Raw genomic sequence first — 18203 nt, 5'->3', positions numbered from 1 at the left:
AGCCAGCAAGCCGGGGCGCGCGCTCCCGCGCCCCCTCCCCCCTGCTGTCGCGCCCCCCCCCCACCCCGCCTCCCGCGAGCAGGAAACGCGTGGCCCCGCCGAGGGCGACCAGGTGGGGGAGGCCGTGCTGGGGGCGGGAGGACCCGTGCAGCCCCGCCGCGGTCTACCTAACTGCTGCCGCGGACGCTAGTGACCCGCTGTGGGCCCATCCTGCTCCCCGGAATCCTAGGCTGGGGGTCATCGAGGACCAAGAGACCCACGAAATAAGAGACCCAGCCTCTGCGAACCTCCCAGGGGGCTCCCGAAACAAATCCTGTTTGGCTTCCTCTGTCTATGCAGCTCCCCTCTCAACTGAAACCACTGGTCCAAGACAGCCACAATCCAGATATACTAGCAAGTCATAAAACTGAACAAAAGCCGACAAACCTTACGGCACCAGGGCTATAGGGCCCAGACAAATTACGACCGTCTAGGTAATATTTAAATAGATGCCTAAAGTAATTGCAGAGGGCGCGGGCTAGTCCTCCTGTTGTAAAAGCGGTGGACGGGATAAAGTGGAAGGTGAAGATAAGAAGTCAAAAAAAAGAGGTAAAATTAAAAAGCTTCATTCCACAGCTTTTATTCTTCTATAAGAACATAAACATCATCTTTTTTTCCACGCACAGCAGCATTACAATATTAATTTATTCTGATTTAAGATTAGAAGTAAATAGAACTAGAACTAACATTTATAATAATGATAGAATGCATTTGCATAAAACAAGATTGGCAATTTTTCATAATAATAGACATTTATACAGATTTGTATTTTATAGTTTTTTCTTTTTCTGCACCTACAGGTTTGACCCTTTTATGCATGTAACTTCACAGTATAAAGGAAACCCAGCAATGTCTCCCTTCTCTAGTCTATTCCGCTTGCTCCAGCCCTCCTTGGCTTCTGTGAATTTTGGAAAGAAAAGGGGGGGGAAGGGGGGGAACCTCTGCAGACTAGGGAGAATTGTGGTGTGCTTGTCTTATGTTACCAGTGGTAACAATTATTTAATGACAAAAAATGCACTAAATCTGCATGTATAAACAAAACTACATTCTATTATTTATCTACAGCCAGAAATTCAAAGTAACTGAAATAATTTAGTCCCACAATGCAAGACCTTACACAAACTGGAAGAGACGTTTCCTTCTCCTGGTCATTTCTTCTTCTTTTAAAGCTGAGCTATCTTACAGGGGAAGGAAAAATGAATCTTTCAGACTTTCTCAATTTTACCAATCAGCCAAAGTCAACCCTTTTGCCAACCTGCATGTACATTTCTGCAAGCCCTACTCTTTGCCAAGGAAAAAAGAGAAAAGAAACCCAGGGGCCTGTGCCCCCTGATTAAACACAGCCCTGCACTCCAGGCAGGCAAGCCCGGTGGCGGCTCCTTGCACCATTGACCTCAGGCCAGACACCTCAGCTGCCTACAATGGGACCTCCGCCTTCCGGCTAGGTTGCTGGCCCCGCAGGAAACCAGCTGCACCCGGAGGACAGAGGCCATTTCAAGCAGTGGAACCCCGAGGCAGCAAACCATCCCAGTCACCACTTGACACTTAGGACAGCATCTCTCTATAGAATTTTAGCGCGATATGGCTTTTTCCCCCAGAAAACAACAAATAAACCAGCACCAAGCAAACAGACAAAGAAACAAAAAGTCAGAACAAACCAGCCCTGCACAGATGTAACGGCCAGCGAGATGGCGAGTGTGGGAGGGAAGAATGGGGGGCTCCCGCACAGGTGCGAGTTCCTGGGCAGAGCCGAAGACAAGAGGGAGGAGAACGGTTCTCTGGGCGCAAAATGAACCACATTGCCTGGAGCTTCATCAGGAAAAATTAAAGTTGGCTGTGAGCTCCCGGATCCGGTTTTCTCGGTTCATTTTCTTCAGTTTCATTCTGCGGTTCTGAAACCAGATTTTAACTTGTCTGTCCGTGAGGTGGACGCTGCGGCTGATCTCTAGGCGCCGCTCTCGAGTAAGGTACATGTTGAACAGAAACTCCTTCTCCAGCTCCAGCGTCTGGTGCTTGGTGTAGGGGCAGCGCTTCTTCCGGCCGCTCTTTGCAGTGAGCCAGTTGGCTGCGTTTTCGCCTTTGGAATTGCCTGGCATTTGAGAGAAAAAAGAGGGGCAGGTTAAATCGAGGCCATGTGGGCTGCACGCAGGCGGGAATTCGGGTCCTTTCTACAGTACGAGGGATGCCCTAAGTCACCCAGAGAGAGTTATCCCTCCGCCCTCCGCCCCTTTTAGTTTGCCCAGGGAGAGCAGTTCCTCCAAAAGTCATGTGTAAAATCGAGTGGGCCTCCCATCTACACCTACTCTTTTACATTTTCCTCCACTTTTCCCCCCAAACACCTGTTTTAGCACAAAGCTGCCATGCGCTTGCAGAAGGAACGGACTGGGAGGGCAGGCTGTATATCTTGAACTTAACGCCTTTTTTTTGCCTCTCGCCCCAAGGCAGACAAGCATTTCCTGCAACCCCCAGGCTGGGAGGACAGGGGTGCTCACTTGGAAGGTGGGAGGGGGGGGGGACAGGCAACGTGGCTGTGTCTCACTCCAGCCCCGTGGTTACCCAAGGCCTGTTGAGGAGAGGGAGAAGGGCATAGCTGGGAGCTAGAAAAGGCACAAAAACTGATTGGGGTCAAGGGCCCTCCCTCACGTCTCTCGAGGAGCCAGGGACGTGCAGTCTGGGCAGTTTCGAGTTCCAGGGGAAGCGAAATGACCCCTCTCTGACTCTCAGATCAGGGCCCAGGCGTCCGGGACGGATCTGCCTTTTCTTCTCCCCGCAACGAGGATTCCCGCCCCTCAAGCAAGTTTGAAAAAAGCAAGGGGGATCGTAAACTCGAACTTCGCCGGTTAATGGGCTTATTTATTGGTGCTGGCGGCTGCTTATTTTGGATGCCTTACAAACATCCGCGCTATCTGCGGGCGAGCCACTTTCCCTCCCTCCCCCTCCCCCCCGCGTGGGCCGCGCCTCGCAGGCTGGGCCCAGACTCGGTTTTGGGTGCTCTGGGGCACGGAGAAGGGCATGCACAAGAGGGGAGTTGCTCGCCGGTGTCCTCGGCTCCAGTCGGAGTGAGGGGAGGCGAGAGCAGAGAACGTCGCGGTGTGGGGCGCTAAGCCGGGACATGAATTTTTTACTGAGTCCCCACGCCCAAATATTAAAAAAGCAAGTTCACAAGGTCAGCCTGCCTGCAGCTCGGGCCAAGGCCGGCCGGCTGCTGTGCGGACTCCTGGCTCTCTGCTCCTTCCCTTCTCTGGGTCTGCCTGTCTGCCAGCCCGCCTGACTGCGGAGCCCTTCAGCGCGCCCTGCTTACCCAGGGAGTCCTTCTCGGGCGAGGCTTTGCTGCTCTCGGAAGGGGCCGGGGAGAGCTCCTCCGCGGCCGAGGACGACGCGTGCGCCTCCTCGTCGCCCTGCGAGCCCCCGCCGCCGCCGCCACCGCAAGCCAGCGTGGGGGGCGGCGGCGAATCGAGGGCTCGCTCCTTCCGGGCTGCATCCACCGAACTGGAGGCGAGCGCGGGTGGCGGGTCGAAGCCGCGCCCCGGGGGCTGAGCGGGGAACGGGCCGGCGCCGAGCTGCGGCGCGCCGCCACCGCCGCCGCCGTAGCCCTTGGTGGTGCCATAGGCCTGAGAGAGGCGGAAGTAGCCGGGCACTGGCACCCCGCTGGAGGTACCCAGGGTGCAGCCGTCGGGCGGCGGGCCCCGCGGGAAGGGGGCCAGCTCGGCAGCGGCGGACGAGCCTTTGGGGCATTTGTCAGCCGAGTCGTAGAGGCAGTAGGAGCTCTCCTCTTTGATGTTCTGCGCGAAAGAGCACGAGGTGGCCTGCGGCGGGGGCTGGGGTGGTTGCGGTGGGGGCGGCGGCTGGGGCTGCTGCGGCGGCGGCGGCCCTTCGGGCTGCTCCATACGGCACGACCGGGGCGCTTCCAGCCACAGGTCTATAGGCGCCGGCGCGTAGCCGTGCGCCCCGGGACCCAGGCCCCCGCTGCCACCACCGCCGCCCGGCGACGCCGCCTCATTGCGCTTGCCTCCCAGAGCCGGGAAGATCCCGCAGCTCTGCAGCCCATAGGGCAGGTCGGCGGCGGACGGCAGGTAGACCCCGCCGTGGGTGTAGTAGCTGCCGCCGCCGCCGCCGCCCCCAGCGCCGCTGCCACCACCGCCAGCCTCGCCTCTGCCGGAGCTGATGAGCGAGTCGACCAAAAAAGAGTTCGCGGCGGGGCTCTCCGAGCATGACATTGTTGTGGGATAATTTGGCGAAGGGAGCAGATAGCCCTTTCTGGCTGACATTTCTTGTGCAAAACATGCTGAATACGATTAGCAATCCCCCCGCACCGCGGCGGGCGTCCGCAGCCAATCCTGAGCCAGAGTTTCCGCGCGACCACTCCCAGTTTGGTTTCGTAGGCGCGGGGCCGCTCTCCGAGGGCGCCCTCCGAGCCCGCGATTGATATAAATATGTAATCTGTATTGATGGGCCGCAAGACGCACACCCGATACCTCAACCCAAAGGCCAGAAGCGACGGGGGCTGCCCCAACGTGGCTGGTGGGGGGCCTTGCCCCTGGGCTCGCTCCGCCCATGCCCGGTCGCGCGCCCTCCTTTGGGGTCTGTTTGAAGGGCCCCTGGGCCCCATGCAGTTAACAAGTGGGGTGTTTATGGTGCGCACCCCGGCCCTCTTTGGGGGCTCCCTGTTTTAATTTTTCGAATCAGCCACCAGACTTGGGTGCACTCTTAAAATACTAAGCGGGGGAGGCCTCAGTGCCTCAAGTTCTTCCCATTCAGCCCCAGACCCGGAGCTCTATCCCAAGGTGGGGACCTAGTCCTAAAATCACCAGGATTTTCAGAGTTTCCGAAATCCAGAGGAGATTGGAAGCTGGCAATCACCACTTCTTTCTAGCATCCCTCACCGAACTTTCCCCAAAATGCAGTGCCCTGGCCTCTCAGCCCCAAACCCTCCACTCCTCCTCTGCCAGTGGGTTGATCCAGTTAGGATCTTTGCCCATGGTGTGCTCACCTGGCTTGCCTTCTCTGCAGCTCCTGTTGGTGAACCTTGGTGGGCTGGCATCAGTGGGGGGGAGGGGGGGATTGAGGCGACTGACAGCTTTGGCTGAAAGACTTCCCCACCCTTACTCCAAGGCCAGAGCCAGGTCCAGGCACCCCACAGCCACATCACCCTTGCAGCCTCCAAGCTCAAACGCCTTTGGGGGGAAGTGAAAGAAGTGTTGATCTTGAGGGTCTTTGGCTTACCCAGAGGGGAAGACCTGGAGGGGGAAACTTGGGAGGGGTAGGCCAACGAACACCTCTGCCACCCAATTCTCGAATTCTCCCTTTAGCCTTGGCATTCGCAGCGGAGGCTACAAGAACCAGTGTCACCACACTCCTGCCTCTGTCCCCTCCCCTCCTCCCCCCTCCCCTCCAAACCCACGGATGGGGCAGCCCTCACTCCCGTGGTGTGAGCATTTTAACGAGGCCCGCGGTGAGGAAATCCGTTCCCTGTGGGGCCTGGCTGGGCTTGTGGCCCAGTTATAGGCGCGTTCAGAGGCCAGGCCCTTTGCTCAACAGACACCCAGGCCTTCTCCTTCCCTGGTCGTAGGGACCGCGCTCTTGATGAACTGGAAACGGCCGGCCTAGGGTGCTACCTCCCAAGTGTGGGCCTCATACATGTCTCAGGAAACGCGACCTTTTCCGGCCGGATCCAGGGAGCCCAGGCGGTCGCTGCCTTGTCCCGGGCCTGAGGGCTAGGGCTAGAGCTCTCCAGGATGCCCCAGGCCTGCCCGCTCCGTCAGCTCCGGCCCCTGCAGCGGGCTTGACGCCGGCATCCCGAGAAGCAGACCTCTCAGGCCTCGGCGGGCGGCGGCGGGGAAAGACCCTTGCATCCCGAGTGATTTGCCAGGCACTTGGCCTTGTTCTTCCCAACATGAACCCACTCGGAGGAGGAAGCTGAGCCTGAGAGGACCCAGAGAGAGCGTACGGGAGAGCAGGCGGCAGCGCCCGGGCTCTGGCTTCTGAGATGTAAAGCACGCAATTGCGGTCTCTGCCGGCAGCGGCTGCTCGGCTCGGCGCGCAGCACCCGGAGGCCGCGCCACCGCTTGCGCTGCGCTCCAGCCACTTCTACCTCTGCGCCCCGCGGAGACCGGCTCCGCGGACTGGGCCTCTAGGGTGGAGAAGAGAGGAACAGAAAGAGAAAGAAAGGAAAAGAGGAGAAGACAGAGGGAAAGAAAAGAGAGAGAGGTAGAAAAGGAGAGCGCCAACTCGCTGCAATTCGACAGGATCTTCAGGCGGCAGTAACATCGCCGCCGAATCAAGTGAGGGGTCGGTGCCGAGATCAGGAAATGTCCTTCGCTCTCCATATTGCTTAAACGCCTCAAACGCACAAGGCCAAGGCAAATTTTCATCAGGCTAGGCCCACGAGGTCAACGAACTTGAGGACCAGAAGTTTCAAAGTAAGGTAGCTTAGGACCTTTCCCCAGATGGGCTTGGTCCTTACCCAGCTTGTCAGGAGAGTGAAACTGACTGGGACTGTTTTGCTCAGCAGTGCTACTGGGAAACGCCACAAAGCCAAGGACTGGCTAAGAAGGGGGCTTTAAGCCTATCAGGAAATTTCTGCAGGGGGAAGTAGGTTCCGAGCATAGGAGAGGGTCCCTTGAGAAGAATGAGCCCCAGCAGGCAAGTGGGCCAGGACTGGGTGCTTTTTCAGTTAAACTGATGCGGAAAGCATCTTCCCAGGCCACAGGTTCAGAACGGCCAGTGGCCACAGGAGAAAAATGCTTAAGATAGTGGAGGCTAAATAAAATAAAGTGAAAGACAATGATCTAAACTTGTCTTTCTCAATATTTTTGAAAGTTGGACCCCCTTTGGTAAATCTAAGGGCATGTTCCGACTTACCCTGTGAAAAATGCAAATCTGTACAGTCCCACAATTTGACCCAGTCATTTTCAGGGAATTCACAGACCGCCCCCCCCCACCCCCAAAGCCTTTTCCTTGGCCCCTCCAGAATGTTCCAAGACTCTGGGAATTCAGTAGCCCTGCCAGTTTGACTGGTAAGACAAGCTGGGTTCCGGGCAGTCTAGTCAGAGCTCTGTAGGGTGGCCAAATGGCCTTCTAGGCTGAATGGGATCCAAGAGCATGCACGCCCCAACCAAGGTTACAAATATCAGTTTGGTGCCGTGTCTGTTATGAGAAGGCCACCGCAGCTGAAGAGTAGAGAAGGTGAAAGCCGGCTGTGAGCTCACAGACCATGGCATTGGCACTTGGGTCTTCACAGACCTTTGGGGAGAGTTGGATGTTTCTCCCTAGCATCTTTTACCCCCTTCTAATAAGCCAAATGGGATGTTGAGTTTGTCCTGTTTCTTGCTTGGGGAAAAAAAAAAAACAAAAACAGAATACATAGGCCTGTGTGGGATCTTCTCTCTGGCCCAGGTCTGCCACTCTACCTCCACTGCTGAGCCGAGAGTGAGAGTGAATGGAGAGCCCATGGCTCCACTTGGGACACAGATTGGCTTGCCCCGCTGGTTTGGACAAGAAGATATCCACACAGCAGAAGCTCAAGTCAAATGCCTGCTGCCTTCTCAGTTAGTCTCGGAGCTCCCAGCATCCCCGACCGCCCCCAAGGCTCCACACTCCCCAGACTGTAACACCGAGGTGTTAGATTCCTCAATAAAATATTCCATTTATTGATCATCTCAGCTTTCCCAGGGTTCCCCACGCCCAAGAAATTAAGAAAAGCAATTCAATGGTCGGCTTCTGGACACTGTCTCCCTCTCCCCCATTTGCCTTCTTTTTCTCTCTTTCCTCCTCTTTCCCAGCTGCCGAATTTCTCTCTTGGTGGTCAGAATGCCTTTGACCTAAAACTCTCTAGTGTCTGCCTGCTTCAACCAGGCCTGTGCAGTTGCCGGGGCCCACATTTAATTTAGGAGTAAATATTGCTCATTTCTACCTGGTTCATTACACCCCATTCAGCTATGGAGCTGAAGTAAATACCAGGCTAGTGAAATAAGCCCTCTGTTGAGAATTACCCTGCAGTTTACCAAATAGTGCATTCCCTGTCCTGAGTAGGCCCTTGCAAACTACGAGAAATAATAAACTGTTATTACAAAAAAAAATTCTTACAAAGAATACCAGGTACTGAGATTGAGATAGCCAGTACACAATTCATATCTGGAGGTTGCTCTCAGTGTTTTCTGGGCGCAGTATTATCTGATCGGCTGTGGAGTGGAGATGCAGCCCCGGAGAGGGAAATAAATGCTACTTTGATATATTCGGCTTTAACAAAAATTCTGGACTTTTTCAATTCATGTATTTACAGCATAGTTTAAATTTTGGAAGGAGCAAAGACCTGATTCTCCCATTCATCTTTAAGAATGTCAACATTTTCAGGGATACAGTATTTGATGTGTCTTCTTAGAATCAGTCTATCCCTAAGCAACCTGCTTAAAAGTTTTTTCTAAATCCAACAACTGAACTGGCCCTTCTCTCCTGATGGAGGAAGTGTTGGAGACTTTTTTTGTACACACCTCACATACACCCCTCAATTGCAGTATCCTCAGTTTTGTCCATCATAAACTGCCTCTGGCCTGGAAACGATATTAGGAAAGGCTCAGGCTGCAAAGAGCACTGTCTGGGCGCCCACTCCTTGCTTTACTCTGGCAGAGTTTGAGAGACCATACTCAACAAAGACTGGTGACTGTGATCGGCAAAATTATACACTCATACACAGTAGCATCTACTTTCTCTGAGATTCTCCCCACCCCACTCACCCATGCACGGTATATTTGTAAAAAGAAAATAACCATTTCAAGAAACTAATGAAAACACACTGGAATGAAAATTTTAAATATAGAAAAAGAGGGAATTTGAGTTTGGCTTCCAAAATGTAAGTGACGTGATTATTTTAAACTTGTTTTATGACAATTCTGATGGAGAGATTGTTTGATCAGAGTTTATCCTCACTGCCAGCCTTGGGGAAATGTATAGGTATTTACCAATACAATTTTTGCACATTTGCAGAATATGCAAAATATCTCATTTTTACATCTAAGAAATTGCTGCAAACCTCCAGCCAGGTTTATAGCAGTACAGTCCAAATAAGCAACACAGGTTTCTCTGGCAGCCTCAAAAATATAATGCGACTTCTCCGAATTGGCCTTTTTCGAAACAAAGATTGCCTCCAGTCTGTTCGGCAAACCTAGAGAACGCACCTAGTAGGAAATCAGCTACTTCCCTGACTTCTGCCCCAGGGAATAAGCCTGCCCCAGTGACCACAGTCGCTGACCACTTCATTGTTTCGAGGAGAAACTCTGTTTCCCCTAGTCCCGCCATCTCCTCCCCCCCCCCTTTTTTTAACCACCATAAGCCGGTATGCCAGCACAGCCAGGAGGATGCTCCCCATCCCTGGTTCATCCCGTTGTGAGTATTTCTACAAAATCTAAAGATCGCATCAAGTGAAATGCTGGCGCAGGGAGTTAAAACCGTCAACTTCTCCACTGGGGCCTCGCCTGCTTTCCAACCTTAGGGAGCGATGGGAGAAGGGGGGTGGGGTGAGTTGAGCGCCTATAGCGTCACCCCCGAGCTCACACACTCAGCCACTTTTCCCAGCCTTGCTCAGATGCCTGGCCCCGCTCCCGCCACAGCCAGATTGAAATTGCTAAACTTGTGGCCTCTTACCTTGACACATTTCCGAAATCACTGCCAAGGGACAGCTGGCTTCTCCGCGCCGCGACGCCTGCGAGGCCTAGAGAAGGCGCGTTGCTTTAAATTACAACACCAACCCCTTCTTGAAGGTGAGCCCCCCTTTTTTTTGATACGGAGGAGAGCGGGACAAGTGAAATAAAGTAACGTGCTGCTCTTAGTATCAGAAGCGAACAAAGGCCAAGAATCGCGCTGGGGTTCCCCGCTCCCCGGCGGCTTTGACATTGATCGGAAGTGCGCCATCTCGTGGCGGCCGAGCGCCTAGACCCGGCCCGAACTCCGGCCCGCAGCCGGGAGAGGAGAGTAGTCTCAAGGCAGAGACAAGAAGGAGAGAATGTGCCCAGCCTGCTGCTAAAGAGATCTCATTTTTACATCTAAGAAATTGCTGCAAAACCCCAGCCGGGTTTATAGCGGCGCATTCCAAATATGCAAATTGGCCGGCCCCGGACGGGTTTACGACCACATTGTCATAGCCATCGGAGGATGGGCTTTTATAGGGCTCAGAAATCAAACCCGCGCCCGCTCGCCGCCGCCCGCCCTCGAACAGTCCTCCTGGCTAGACTCTCCCTAGCAACTTGTGAGACTTTGGTTAATCGTTAACCGTCCCAAAGGAAGTCTTTCCTTAAATCCTGGGCTTCCCTGTCCGCTCCCTCCCTGCCCCGCAGGAGAGTCCTTGTTCACCTCTGTGTGTCTGTCTATCAACCTAGACATTCATCTCGGGGTCTGTCCCATTCCCCTTTGAGCTTGATTTCCCCAGTCGCGCCAGTTAGACAAACACACAAACAAATAAACAAAGTAGGGGTCTGGGGTATGGGGCCTCTCTCCAAATTCCATCCCCTCTGCTGCTCTCTCTGATCCTGCCTGGGTGGCTAGGGAGAGAGAATGGGATGGGGTGGGGTGGGATGGGATGGGGTGGGGTGGGGTTGGGTGGGGGGTAGTGGGGGTGGGTGGGGTGGGGGTGGGGTGGACAAACAAAAGGCACTGGCCTTTCACCCTGCCCCTCAAGGTTATGGGTGATGTCCAAATTTAAGGCAGAAGTTCAAAGGCAGGAAACAAAGAAAACCACATCTTTCTTTTCCCAAAGGGAAAAGGCAGCCTCAGCTGGGAGCTGGGGAGAAAGTGCCCTTAGATACTCCTGTGAGTCTGCTCTTTGTACCCAGACCAGTCCCCCCCTTGCTGAAGGGCTCCCCAGGGCACCCTAGAGTGTTTCCACTTCAGGCCTTCTAGTCTGGAGATGAGTGAGCCCAGCCTGGGATCAGACCCATTGGCCACCTCAAGTCCCAAGACTTTCTCCCAGGGCTGGGTCAGTCTGAGGGGATGAAGCCCCATATTCCAGGCCCTGGGATACCCCATTCCGGAGACCCCACTTCCCCAAAGGACCTGGCCATTCACCTTGACTTCCTAAGCCTGGCTTCTAATGGAGTTAAACCCTGAATAAGCCACCTCCCCACCTCCTCAGGGGCCTAGTAACTTGCCTCTTTCCTAAGGGGGGTAGTGGTGCTGGGGGTGGGGGTGACATTTGGCAGTAAAAGGCGAGTAGGAAGAGGAATGTCACACCAGGACCCAATACTCAAATTTCCAGTCTTTTATTTTCCTTGTGCCCTGTCGCCTATATACATGCTGCAACTTACGCGGTGGGCTAAAACGGAGGACAGGGCATTACTCCCTTTACACGCAGAGCCACCAGATGCTTCTTCACATGGGGAGGCAGAGGAGATTTAATGGGAGGGTGTCTACCTTTCTCAGCTGAGGTCCCCAGACCCTGACTGGCTGAACTACCTCAGAGTATCTCCCTAATGCTTTTCAAATATTGTAAAAAAAATTAAAAGGACGATTCCCAACACCTGTCCCATCCCCTCCAATACCCCAAAGGCAATCAACTAATGGCAAAAAAAAAAAAAAAAAAAAAAATCACACAAAATAGGTTATGGTTCCTTTATTTACAAGTCTTTTGAACACCATCCCTGTATGAAGCGTACATTCAAATATTTTTAGCAGTGAGTGAGTTTAACCATGGAACACTGTAAACAGATAGAGCCTTTAAATATTCTCTTCATCATCTTTTTTCCCCCCTCTACATTGCATCTTTTAAAATTCACTTTGGTTCTTGCAGGGAAATATATATATATAATATAATATTTATCTTTTAAAATAATTCCAAATCACTCTTGAGCTCTTGGAAGGTCACCGAAAGCTTCCAAGCTCAGTTCTGGGGTGGCGAAGGGCAGAGTGCGGCGTGGAAACTGGGTGTTTGGGGGACTCAAGCCCCTCATAGCTGGGGACTGCTGGCCAGGCCCACCGCTTCACTGAGCAAATCCAAGCTTGAATTAAGTGTGGCATAGACTTTGCCAAATTGCCGCACTCCACAGGCATTTCCTGCAGGGATCCGGGGGCCAGCGGCCTGGGTGCAACCTCTGGGCTTTTTGATGTCTTCCACCTCAGGGAATGGTCTGCTCTGCCACCAGGCTTTAGGCCCAAAGTGGCAGGCCAGACGAAGACCCTCGTCGGTAGGAAAAACTAGGTGGGTTGCAGAAGGCAGTCGACTGCTAGAAGCTCGGGCCTAGGACAGTTCGGTGAGTGGCTAGGAAGAGTGGCGAGCCAGTGATGCCACCTGGGATGGTAGATTAGTTTTCCCCTCAAGGATCAACAGCTCTCTCCCACCTTGCATCGACCTCTTAATCCAGTCATTTTTCACATTAGCTTTGGAAAGCAGCCCCAATCCAGACATCTAGGAATCCTCCCCTTTCCTTCTGCTCCTTTTCCCAAACTGAATTGGGTTTGGTGATGTTGACACAGGGGTCCTAGAGGTGACCAGGCTCCATGTGGAGGGTCCTGGGTTGGGATCATTTTCCCTGGGGGGCCAGGAAGGGGGCCAGTCCCTGATGGAGACCACACCCAGCCCATAGCTCTAGCAGTCTCCAAAGGTGAACCACCAGAGGCCCCAAACCATTCATTCTCGTTGATGCACAACTCTGAATCATTAGAAATCTTAACCACCACCGGGCGGCCTCCTTCCAGGCTGTCTCCGTGTATTGCCTTTCCTTTCTTGCACATCTCCTTTCTTGAAAAGTCACCATGTGCCTTGACCTTGTCAAGGGCAAAATCTGCATATAATCTCCTTTGTATGAAGCCCCCCACCCAGGTCCAGCTGGCTGGAGCCTTTAGAGAAGCGGATTGGCCGAGTAGTACTGTAAACGGTCTCTGTTAATTTTTTTTTCCTTCATTCTTCTGTTCTGAAACCAGATTTTGACCTGACGGTCGGTGAGGTTGAGCATGCGGGATAGTTGCAGGCGTTTCTCTTTGTTGATGTACACACTGAAGAAGAACTCGCGCTCTAGCTCCCGGATCTGGTACTTGGTGTAGGGGCAGCGCTTCTTTCGGGTTCGTTGGCCACCTGTAAAGGCCGAAAGAGGCAGGGAGTAAGCCAGGTGTGACGGTTGCAATCCATCCCAGAGCTCCAAGTGAAGGCAAAGGGCTGGCCTCAGGGAATGGAAGCCCTGCCTCAAGCCCAAGCAAGGTCCCCCGACTAGGTCCCTGCCTTCAGGCTCTTACTGCCGGCTGGGGGAGAGGCTGCGGGAGGAGGCTCAGCTCCAGATAAAAGCCAGCTCCCTAGATAGGCCCCCAGGGAAGCTGCTTACTCTGCTCCGGAGCAGAAAGGAGGGTTCCTCACTGCAGCAGGCGAGTTAGTGCCGCGGAAACCGCTTTCAAAGCAGCGAGTGGGGGGTGCCGGCTGCCTCCAGCCCGGCCAGACTAAACAAACAGCCGCCCTCGACCATTTCACCTTCCAGCACCTGGGCGGCCGAGTCCCGAGGCAGTAAAGGCGGCCCCAGCCCCAGACTTTACCGGCTTCGGCGGGACTCGGCCCTCGTTAACATCTGGGGGCAGCTGCCGGGTCTTTGTCAGCCTAAGTCCTGGCCATCAGCTCCTGCCTCCCCAGCCAGCCCCCTGGCTTCCGCGGGGTGGGGAGCGGGTAGCGGAAGCCCCCTACCCCGGGCCTTCCCTAAGGACCAAGGCCACCCAGCCATCCTGGTGCTCTGGCAGGGCTGGGGTGCTGTCCCCGATAGGCTGGAGGACAGAGGGGTTTCCCAGAGCTGCGGGCAGGCTTGATTTGCACCCCTTTCAATAAAACGCCACCAGAAATAAAGAAAAAACCCGCTTTTGACAGATTGAATAACAATTGTAACATGCAGTCGGACAGAAGGCAGCACACGTAATTGCCACTGCTCCCAAGGAAAATGGCTTCCTTTGGACAAAAAGGCCAACTTTGGGTTAATTTGTTTCTTTTAATATATTGCTCGAGCTAAGCGGGCTATTTTATCTGTTAAACATGCTCCTAGAGCCATCGTTAAACAGCAATGCCTTTGAATCCCGGCCGGGACTGGAGTCCCGGTGCAACACATGGCTTTTATAAAAATCTCCGGATTACCTCGCTATCAAAGGCTCCCGAACCCTTGCAGGGAGAATTTACAGGCGCCCACCTCCGGCTCCCCAGCCCCGAGCTGGCCCCGAGCGGGGTCGAGCTGCTGGGCTTGGGAGCCGAGAAGGGGAAAAAAGGGGAAAAGGGAGGTTTTTTGTTTTTTTGGGTTTTTTTTGCAGGCATGCCTTGGCCGGTGGGTATTTCACGGCCAATTTCAGCACTCGCCACGTGATCCCGCCTTTTATAACAAAGTTTTGTTGGGGGGAAACCTAAAGGCCCTTCATAAACCTTATATGCTTATAAAACAGCATATAAAAATTTAACAGCGGTGCTGCGCTAGATTTCCAACTCCCCTTTCATAAAGCGCAGGGCGCGCTGCCTTTTATACGTACTGGAGCCGCCGGCCTTGTCCTCAGTGTGGCCGGAAGACGACTCGGGGCTGCTGCTGCTCTCGGGGCGCCGCCGCCGCTCCTTTTCCTCCGCCGCCGCCGCCGCCTCCCGGCAGCCGCCGGCGCCGCTGTCCGAACTTGAAGTTGCCGGCGTGCCCGTGGCCGCTGCCGCCGCCGCCGCCGCCGCCGCGGAGGTCGCCGCGGCCGCCGGGGGCCCCTTCTCGGCGCTCTTGTCCCCGGGGTAGTCGGAGGAGGCGAGGTTTTCCGGGGTGCCGTAGGCCGTCTCGAAAAACTGGTCGAAAGCCTGCGGCAGGACGCCGTTCCTGCCCACGGTGCTATAGAAATTGGACGAGACGGCGGGGGTGGGGTGGTGGTAGACGTTGGCCGAGCTCTTGGCCAGCACGTCGCCAGGCACGCCGGCCGCGCTGGGCGCCTGCAGGCAGTCTCTGTGCACGAGCTCCTCCGCGGAGTAGCAGTGGGCCAGATTGCCGCGGGGGTGCCATTTAGTGGCGGGCTCAATGGCGTATTCTCTGAAGGTCACTTCGCGCACGGGTTGGACCTGGGGCAGGTTGGAAGAGTAGGAGTATGTCATTGGGCGCGAAGACGGGGTCTGGGGTAGAAAAGAAGGGAGGCTGGAGAAATCTGGACCCGAGACGTAGTAAGTACAACTTGGCAAATACATGTTAGAGGAGCAGGGACCACGCTCATCAAAATCCATCATTGGGCTACCTTGGGCTCTCCGCAGTAGCCGAGCTTAACATGATTCTCCACTGCAGCTGCCTCTTTGAAGCGGATCCGTGAAGTAGAAATTTGGAGACGTAAGCTGACGTGGAAATCTATCCCCATCCTTAGCAGGGAGGTGCTGGTCATGTGACCCGATGTTGAAATTGACAAGCTGCGAGCGAGTCCGTTTTTTTTTTTTTTTTTTTTCCCCTTTCCTTTTTTCCCCCCCTCCCTCCCCGGCTTCCTTTCTTTGTAGCCACCTCAGGGGAAGCAACAGATCGTCACTCGGTGTTCTCACCGAAAGCACGTAATCGCCGGTGTAACTCATGTTGGCTGGGGGGCCTCCCGGCGCGCGGCGAGGCTGGGTGCTACCCCGTGCCAATTGCTTGTGCTCAGCTGCACGGTGCTGGCCCTTGAGTGCGCCGAGGGCGGTGAGAGAGCTCAACTGCCACCCACCTCTCCCCGGGTGAGGGATGCCACAGGCTGGGGGTGGCCGGGTGGGAGCTCTTCGCTGCGTGGCCCGTGCGTGGTCTTGGAATCTATCCGCCAGGAGGCTCGCGTTCGCACCTCCTTCTGTGCTGTCCCCCTCCCACAGGCTTGCTCTGGAAACCACCTCTGCCTCCGATCCTGGCTGGACCCCCTTCGGGGCCAGGGTTCGCAGCCGTGGATGTGACTGCCTCGTGGCTTGCCCGATTTGCACGGTGACTTGATTACACGCTCGCATTCATGGTCACTTCCGAAGCGCTTTAGTGCCTTCCGTCCCTAAACCGCCAACAACCAGGGCGGCTTCCCCCGCGGTTTGTCAGGGATCCGCAGGTCCCGGAAGGGCCTTCGTCTCACCCGGGATCCACCTCCCTTTCATTCTCCCTGCCGGCCTCCTCACCCCCACGGCCTGCCCTTGAAGAAACCCGCTCCTTCTCGCTGACTGCCGGGGTTCGGAGGGACTCAACAGAGCCAGAGACGCGGGGGCTGCGCCGCTGCGCACTGATCCGCCCGCCGGGTCTTCCGGAGCTGAGGACTCGGGAAACCATGCGGTTGAGGCGAGCCTTGGGCGGCTTCACAGGCGCTGACATCCGAGGAGACTACTCCTGGGTATGCTGCACCTTTCCGGAGCCCACATCTGAGCTCCAGAGCTGCAGGGAGAGTGGGGGGCAATGAGCAGGGGGCGAGGGCCCAGGAGCCGTGGCTGAGAAAGAGGTAACTGGCCTCCTTTCCTCTGCAAAGCTTGAGGGCCAGGGATGTGCAGGGCAGAAACTCAAAAGGACCGAGGCCTTTCCTGCAACTCATCCCACGGAAGGGACACAATGCCAAAGAAAAGAGATGTCCTTCCGAAACTCCCAGCACCTTGGATGAAAAGAACGCTTTGAAAAGGCTAGGTCTGAACTAAAGATACAGAGGTCATGGCGGCTAGGATGAGTCTAGGTTTCTTGGGAAGAGGAAAGACAGAAACTTGAGATGGTGAAAACTGCTTGCCATTCTTCAGGACTGAATGAACAATATTCGGGAGAAGCAGAAGAGGAGGGCATAGAGCAGCCAGGCAGGGCCAAGAGCTGGGAGGGGCCCAGCTCTGAGGCCTCCCCACACCTATCTTCTTGGAAGGAACTGGATGCCACTGAAGGAAAGTTGAAAAATGAAAAAGGATAACCTTTTCCCTTTCCCCATCCAGGAAATAGCTGAAGGTATTTATATATCTTGGGGAGATTTAGAGTATAAATTCTAAGATCTTTGGTATTTAAGTGTCAACATCGATTTATTTATTTATTGCTGAGCTGACTGTAACTGACTCAATAACAAATCTAATCATGTATTGCACTGGAAAAGAAATTTCTCATTATGTATTTTCTTCAAATGATGGCCACCATTGCATTTGAATACCCGCTGTAAATATCAATAATATCAGGTAATTACTCTGTAGTGGAGTAAACTAATTTATTAGCATTCATGTTTATGTGGCTCCTACCCCTCTTCTTTACAGGGGTTGCGTATCACAAATCAAACTACTGGGACACATTGGTTTAATGAACTCTTTATTCAGGATTTGCTGCAAGAACTTCCATGCCCCTTGAATCCCTGAGAGCTGAACTTAAAATTATTTGTGCATCTTCAGCTTGACATATTTGTCCACAGTGGCTTGTGCAGAGGGCAGTATCGGTGTGAGTGAGAAGGTCTGGTGGAAAAGAAGGTCGTTTGGGAAGGGTAGCTTGAGACCTCCTAAAGCCGGGAATCACAGTTGCAGGATTGCCCTGCAGCAAAAAAAAAAAAAAACAAAACTTCTATTTCCATCGGCGACCAACAAGGCAAAATATTTATTTCTCTACAGCATTTCTTTCTTGAAGACTGAATATAAAAGGGAGAAGGAGAGGTTTTCAAACAGCAGTATTTAAGTCATTCCCAGGCTGATTTTGGCTCTTTCCAACTCTCTCCCAGCAGCCCACCCAGTCCCCGCCACCCCGACCCTCGAACAAAAGGAATGCTTGAGGGGTTGCAGTGACTTTGCCATAACAAAGGCGCCACCACTGAGGGGCTTGCCCCGCCCCTGGGTGAAGGCAAACAAATTCTTGCACTTGTATTAGGGCTTTTATGACTATAATTGAGCCCGGGGGCGTCTAGGAGAACCGAAAACAGTTCTAGACAGACCTGGGGTTTTATAGCAGTGTTGGCAGTCAACTTCAGCTTGTGCCTGAGCAGACCGGCTGCGGTGGCCCGCCAGCGGGGGACGCCAGGCTATCAACCCTGGCTGCACACAGCCCCTCTCCCAATTAGATCAGTTTTCCCCTTGATGCCAGGGAGGGGGGGGGGGCGGTCACCGCAGAAAAGTCGGTATAGGGACCTTCTCTTCCACAGAACCAGTGCCTCCCACTTTCTTGAGAGCCGAGCTGAGAGGGTGCTGGTCAGTCTGGATCCCATGGGTGTCTGCAGGAGACAAAGGCGAATTCCCGAGGAGAAGCAGGGGGTAGGGAAGGTGCTCTGGG

At 54.3% G+C, this 18203-nt stretch overlaps 2 protein-coding genes across 2 annotated transcripts; both read right to left on the bottom strand.

Annotated features, from left to right (window-relative positions):
- Positions 1–594: 594 nt before the first annotated feature.
- HOXA10 (homeobox A10) lies at positions 595–4307 on the bottom strand. Its single transcript, XM_055590529.1, has 2 exons — positions 3341–4307; positions 595–2128 (listed from the first exon to the last, which is right to left on the bottom strand). The coding sequence occupies exons 1-2, from the start codon at positions 4305–4307 to the stop codon at positions 1854–1856; spliced, it is 1242 nt and encodes a 413-aa protein (XP_055446504.1). The 3' UTR covers positions 595–1853.
- Positions 4308–11631: 7324 nt separating this feature from the next.
- HOXA11 (homeobox A11) lies at positions 11632–15229 on the bottom strand. The gene is made up of 2 exons (XM_055590530.1): positions 14512–15229; positions 11632–13096 (listed from the first exon to the last, which is right to left on the bottom strand). The coding sequence occupies exons 1-2, from the start codon at positions 15227–15229 to the stop codon at positions 12864–12866; spliced, it is 951 nt and encodes a 316-aa protein (XP_055446505.1). The 3' UTR covers positions 11632–12863.
- Positions 15230–18203: the final 2974 nt, after the last annotated feature.

The sequence above is a fragment of the Bubalus kerabau genome, chromosome 8 (assembly GCF_029407905.1).
Source record: "Bubalus kerabau isolate K-KA32 ecotype Philippines breed swamp buffalo chromosome 8, PCC_UOA_SB_1v2, whole genome shotgun sequence".
Lineage (NCBI taxonomy): Eukaryota > Metazoa > Chordata > Mammalia > Artiodactyla > Bovidae > Bubalus > Bubalus kerabau.
Note: the sequence above shows the minus strand (reverse complement) of the source record. Positions and strands in the feature narration are given on the sequence as shown.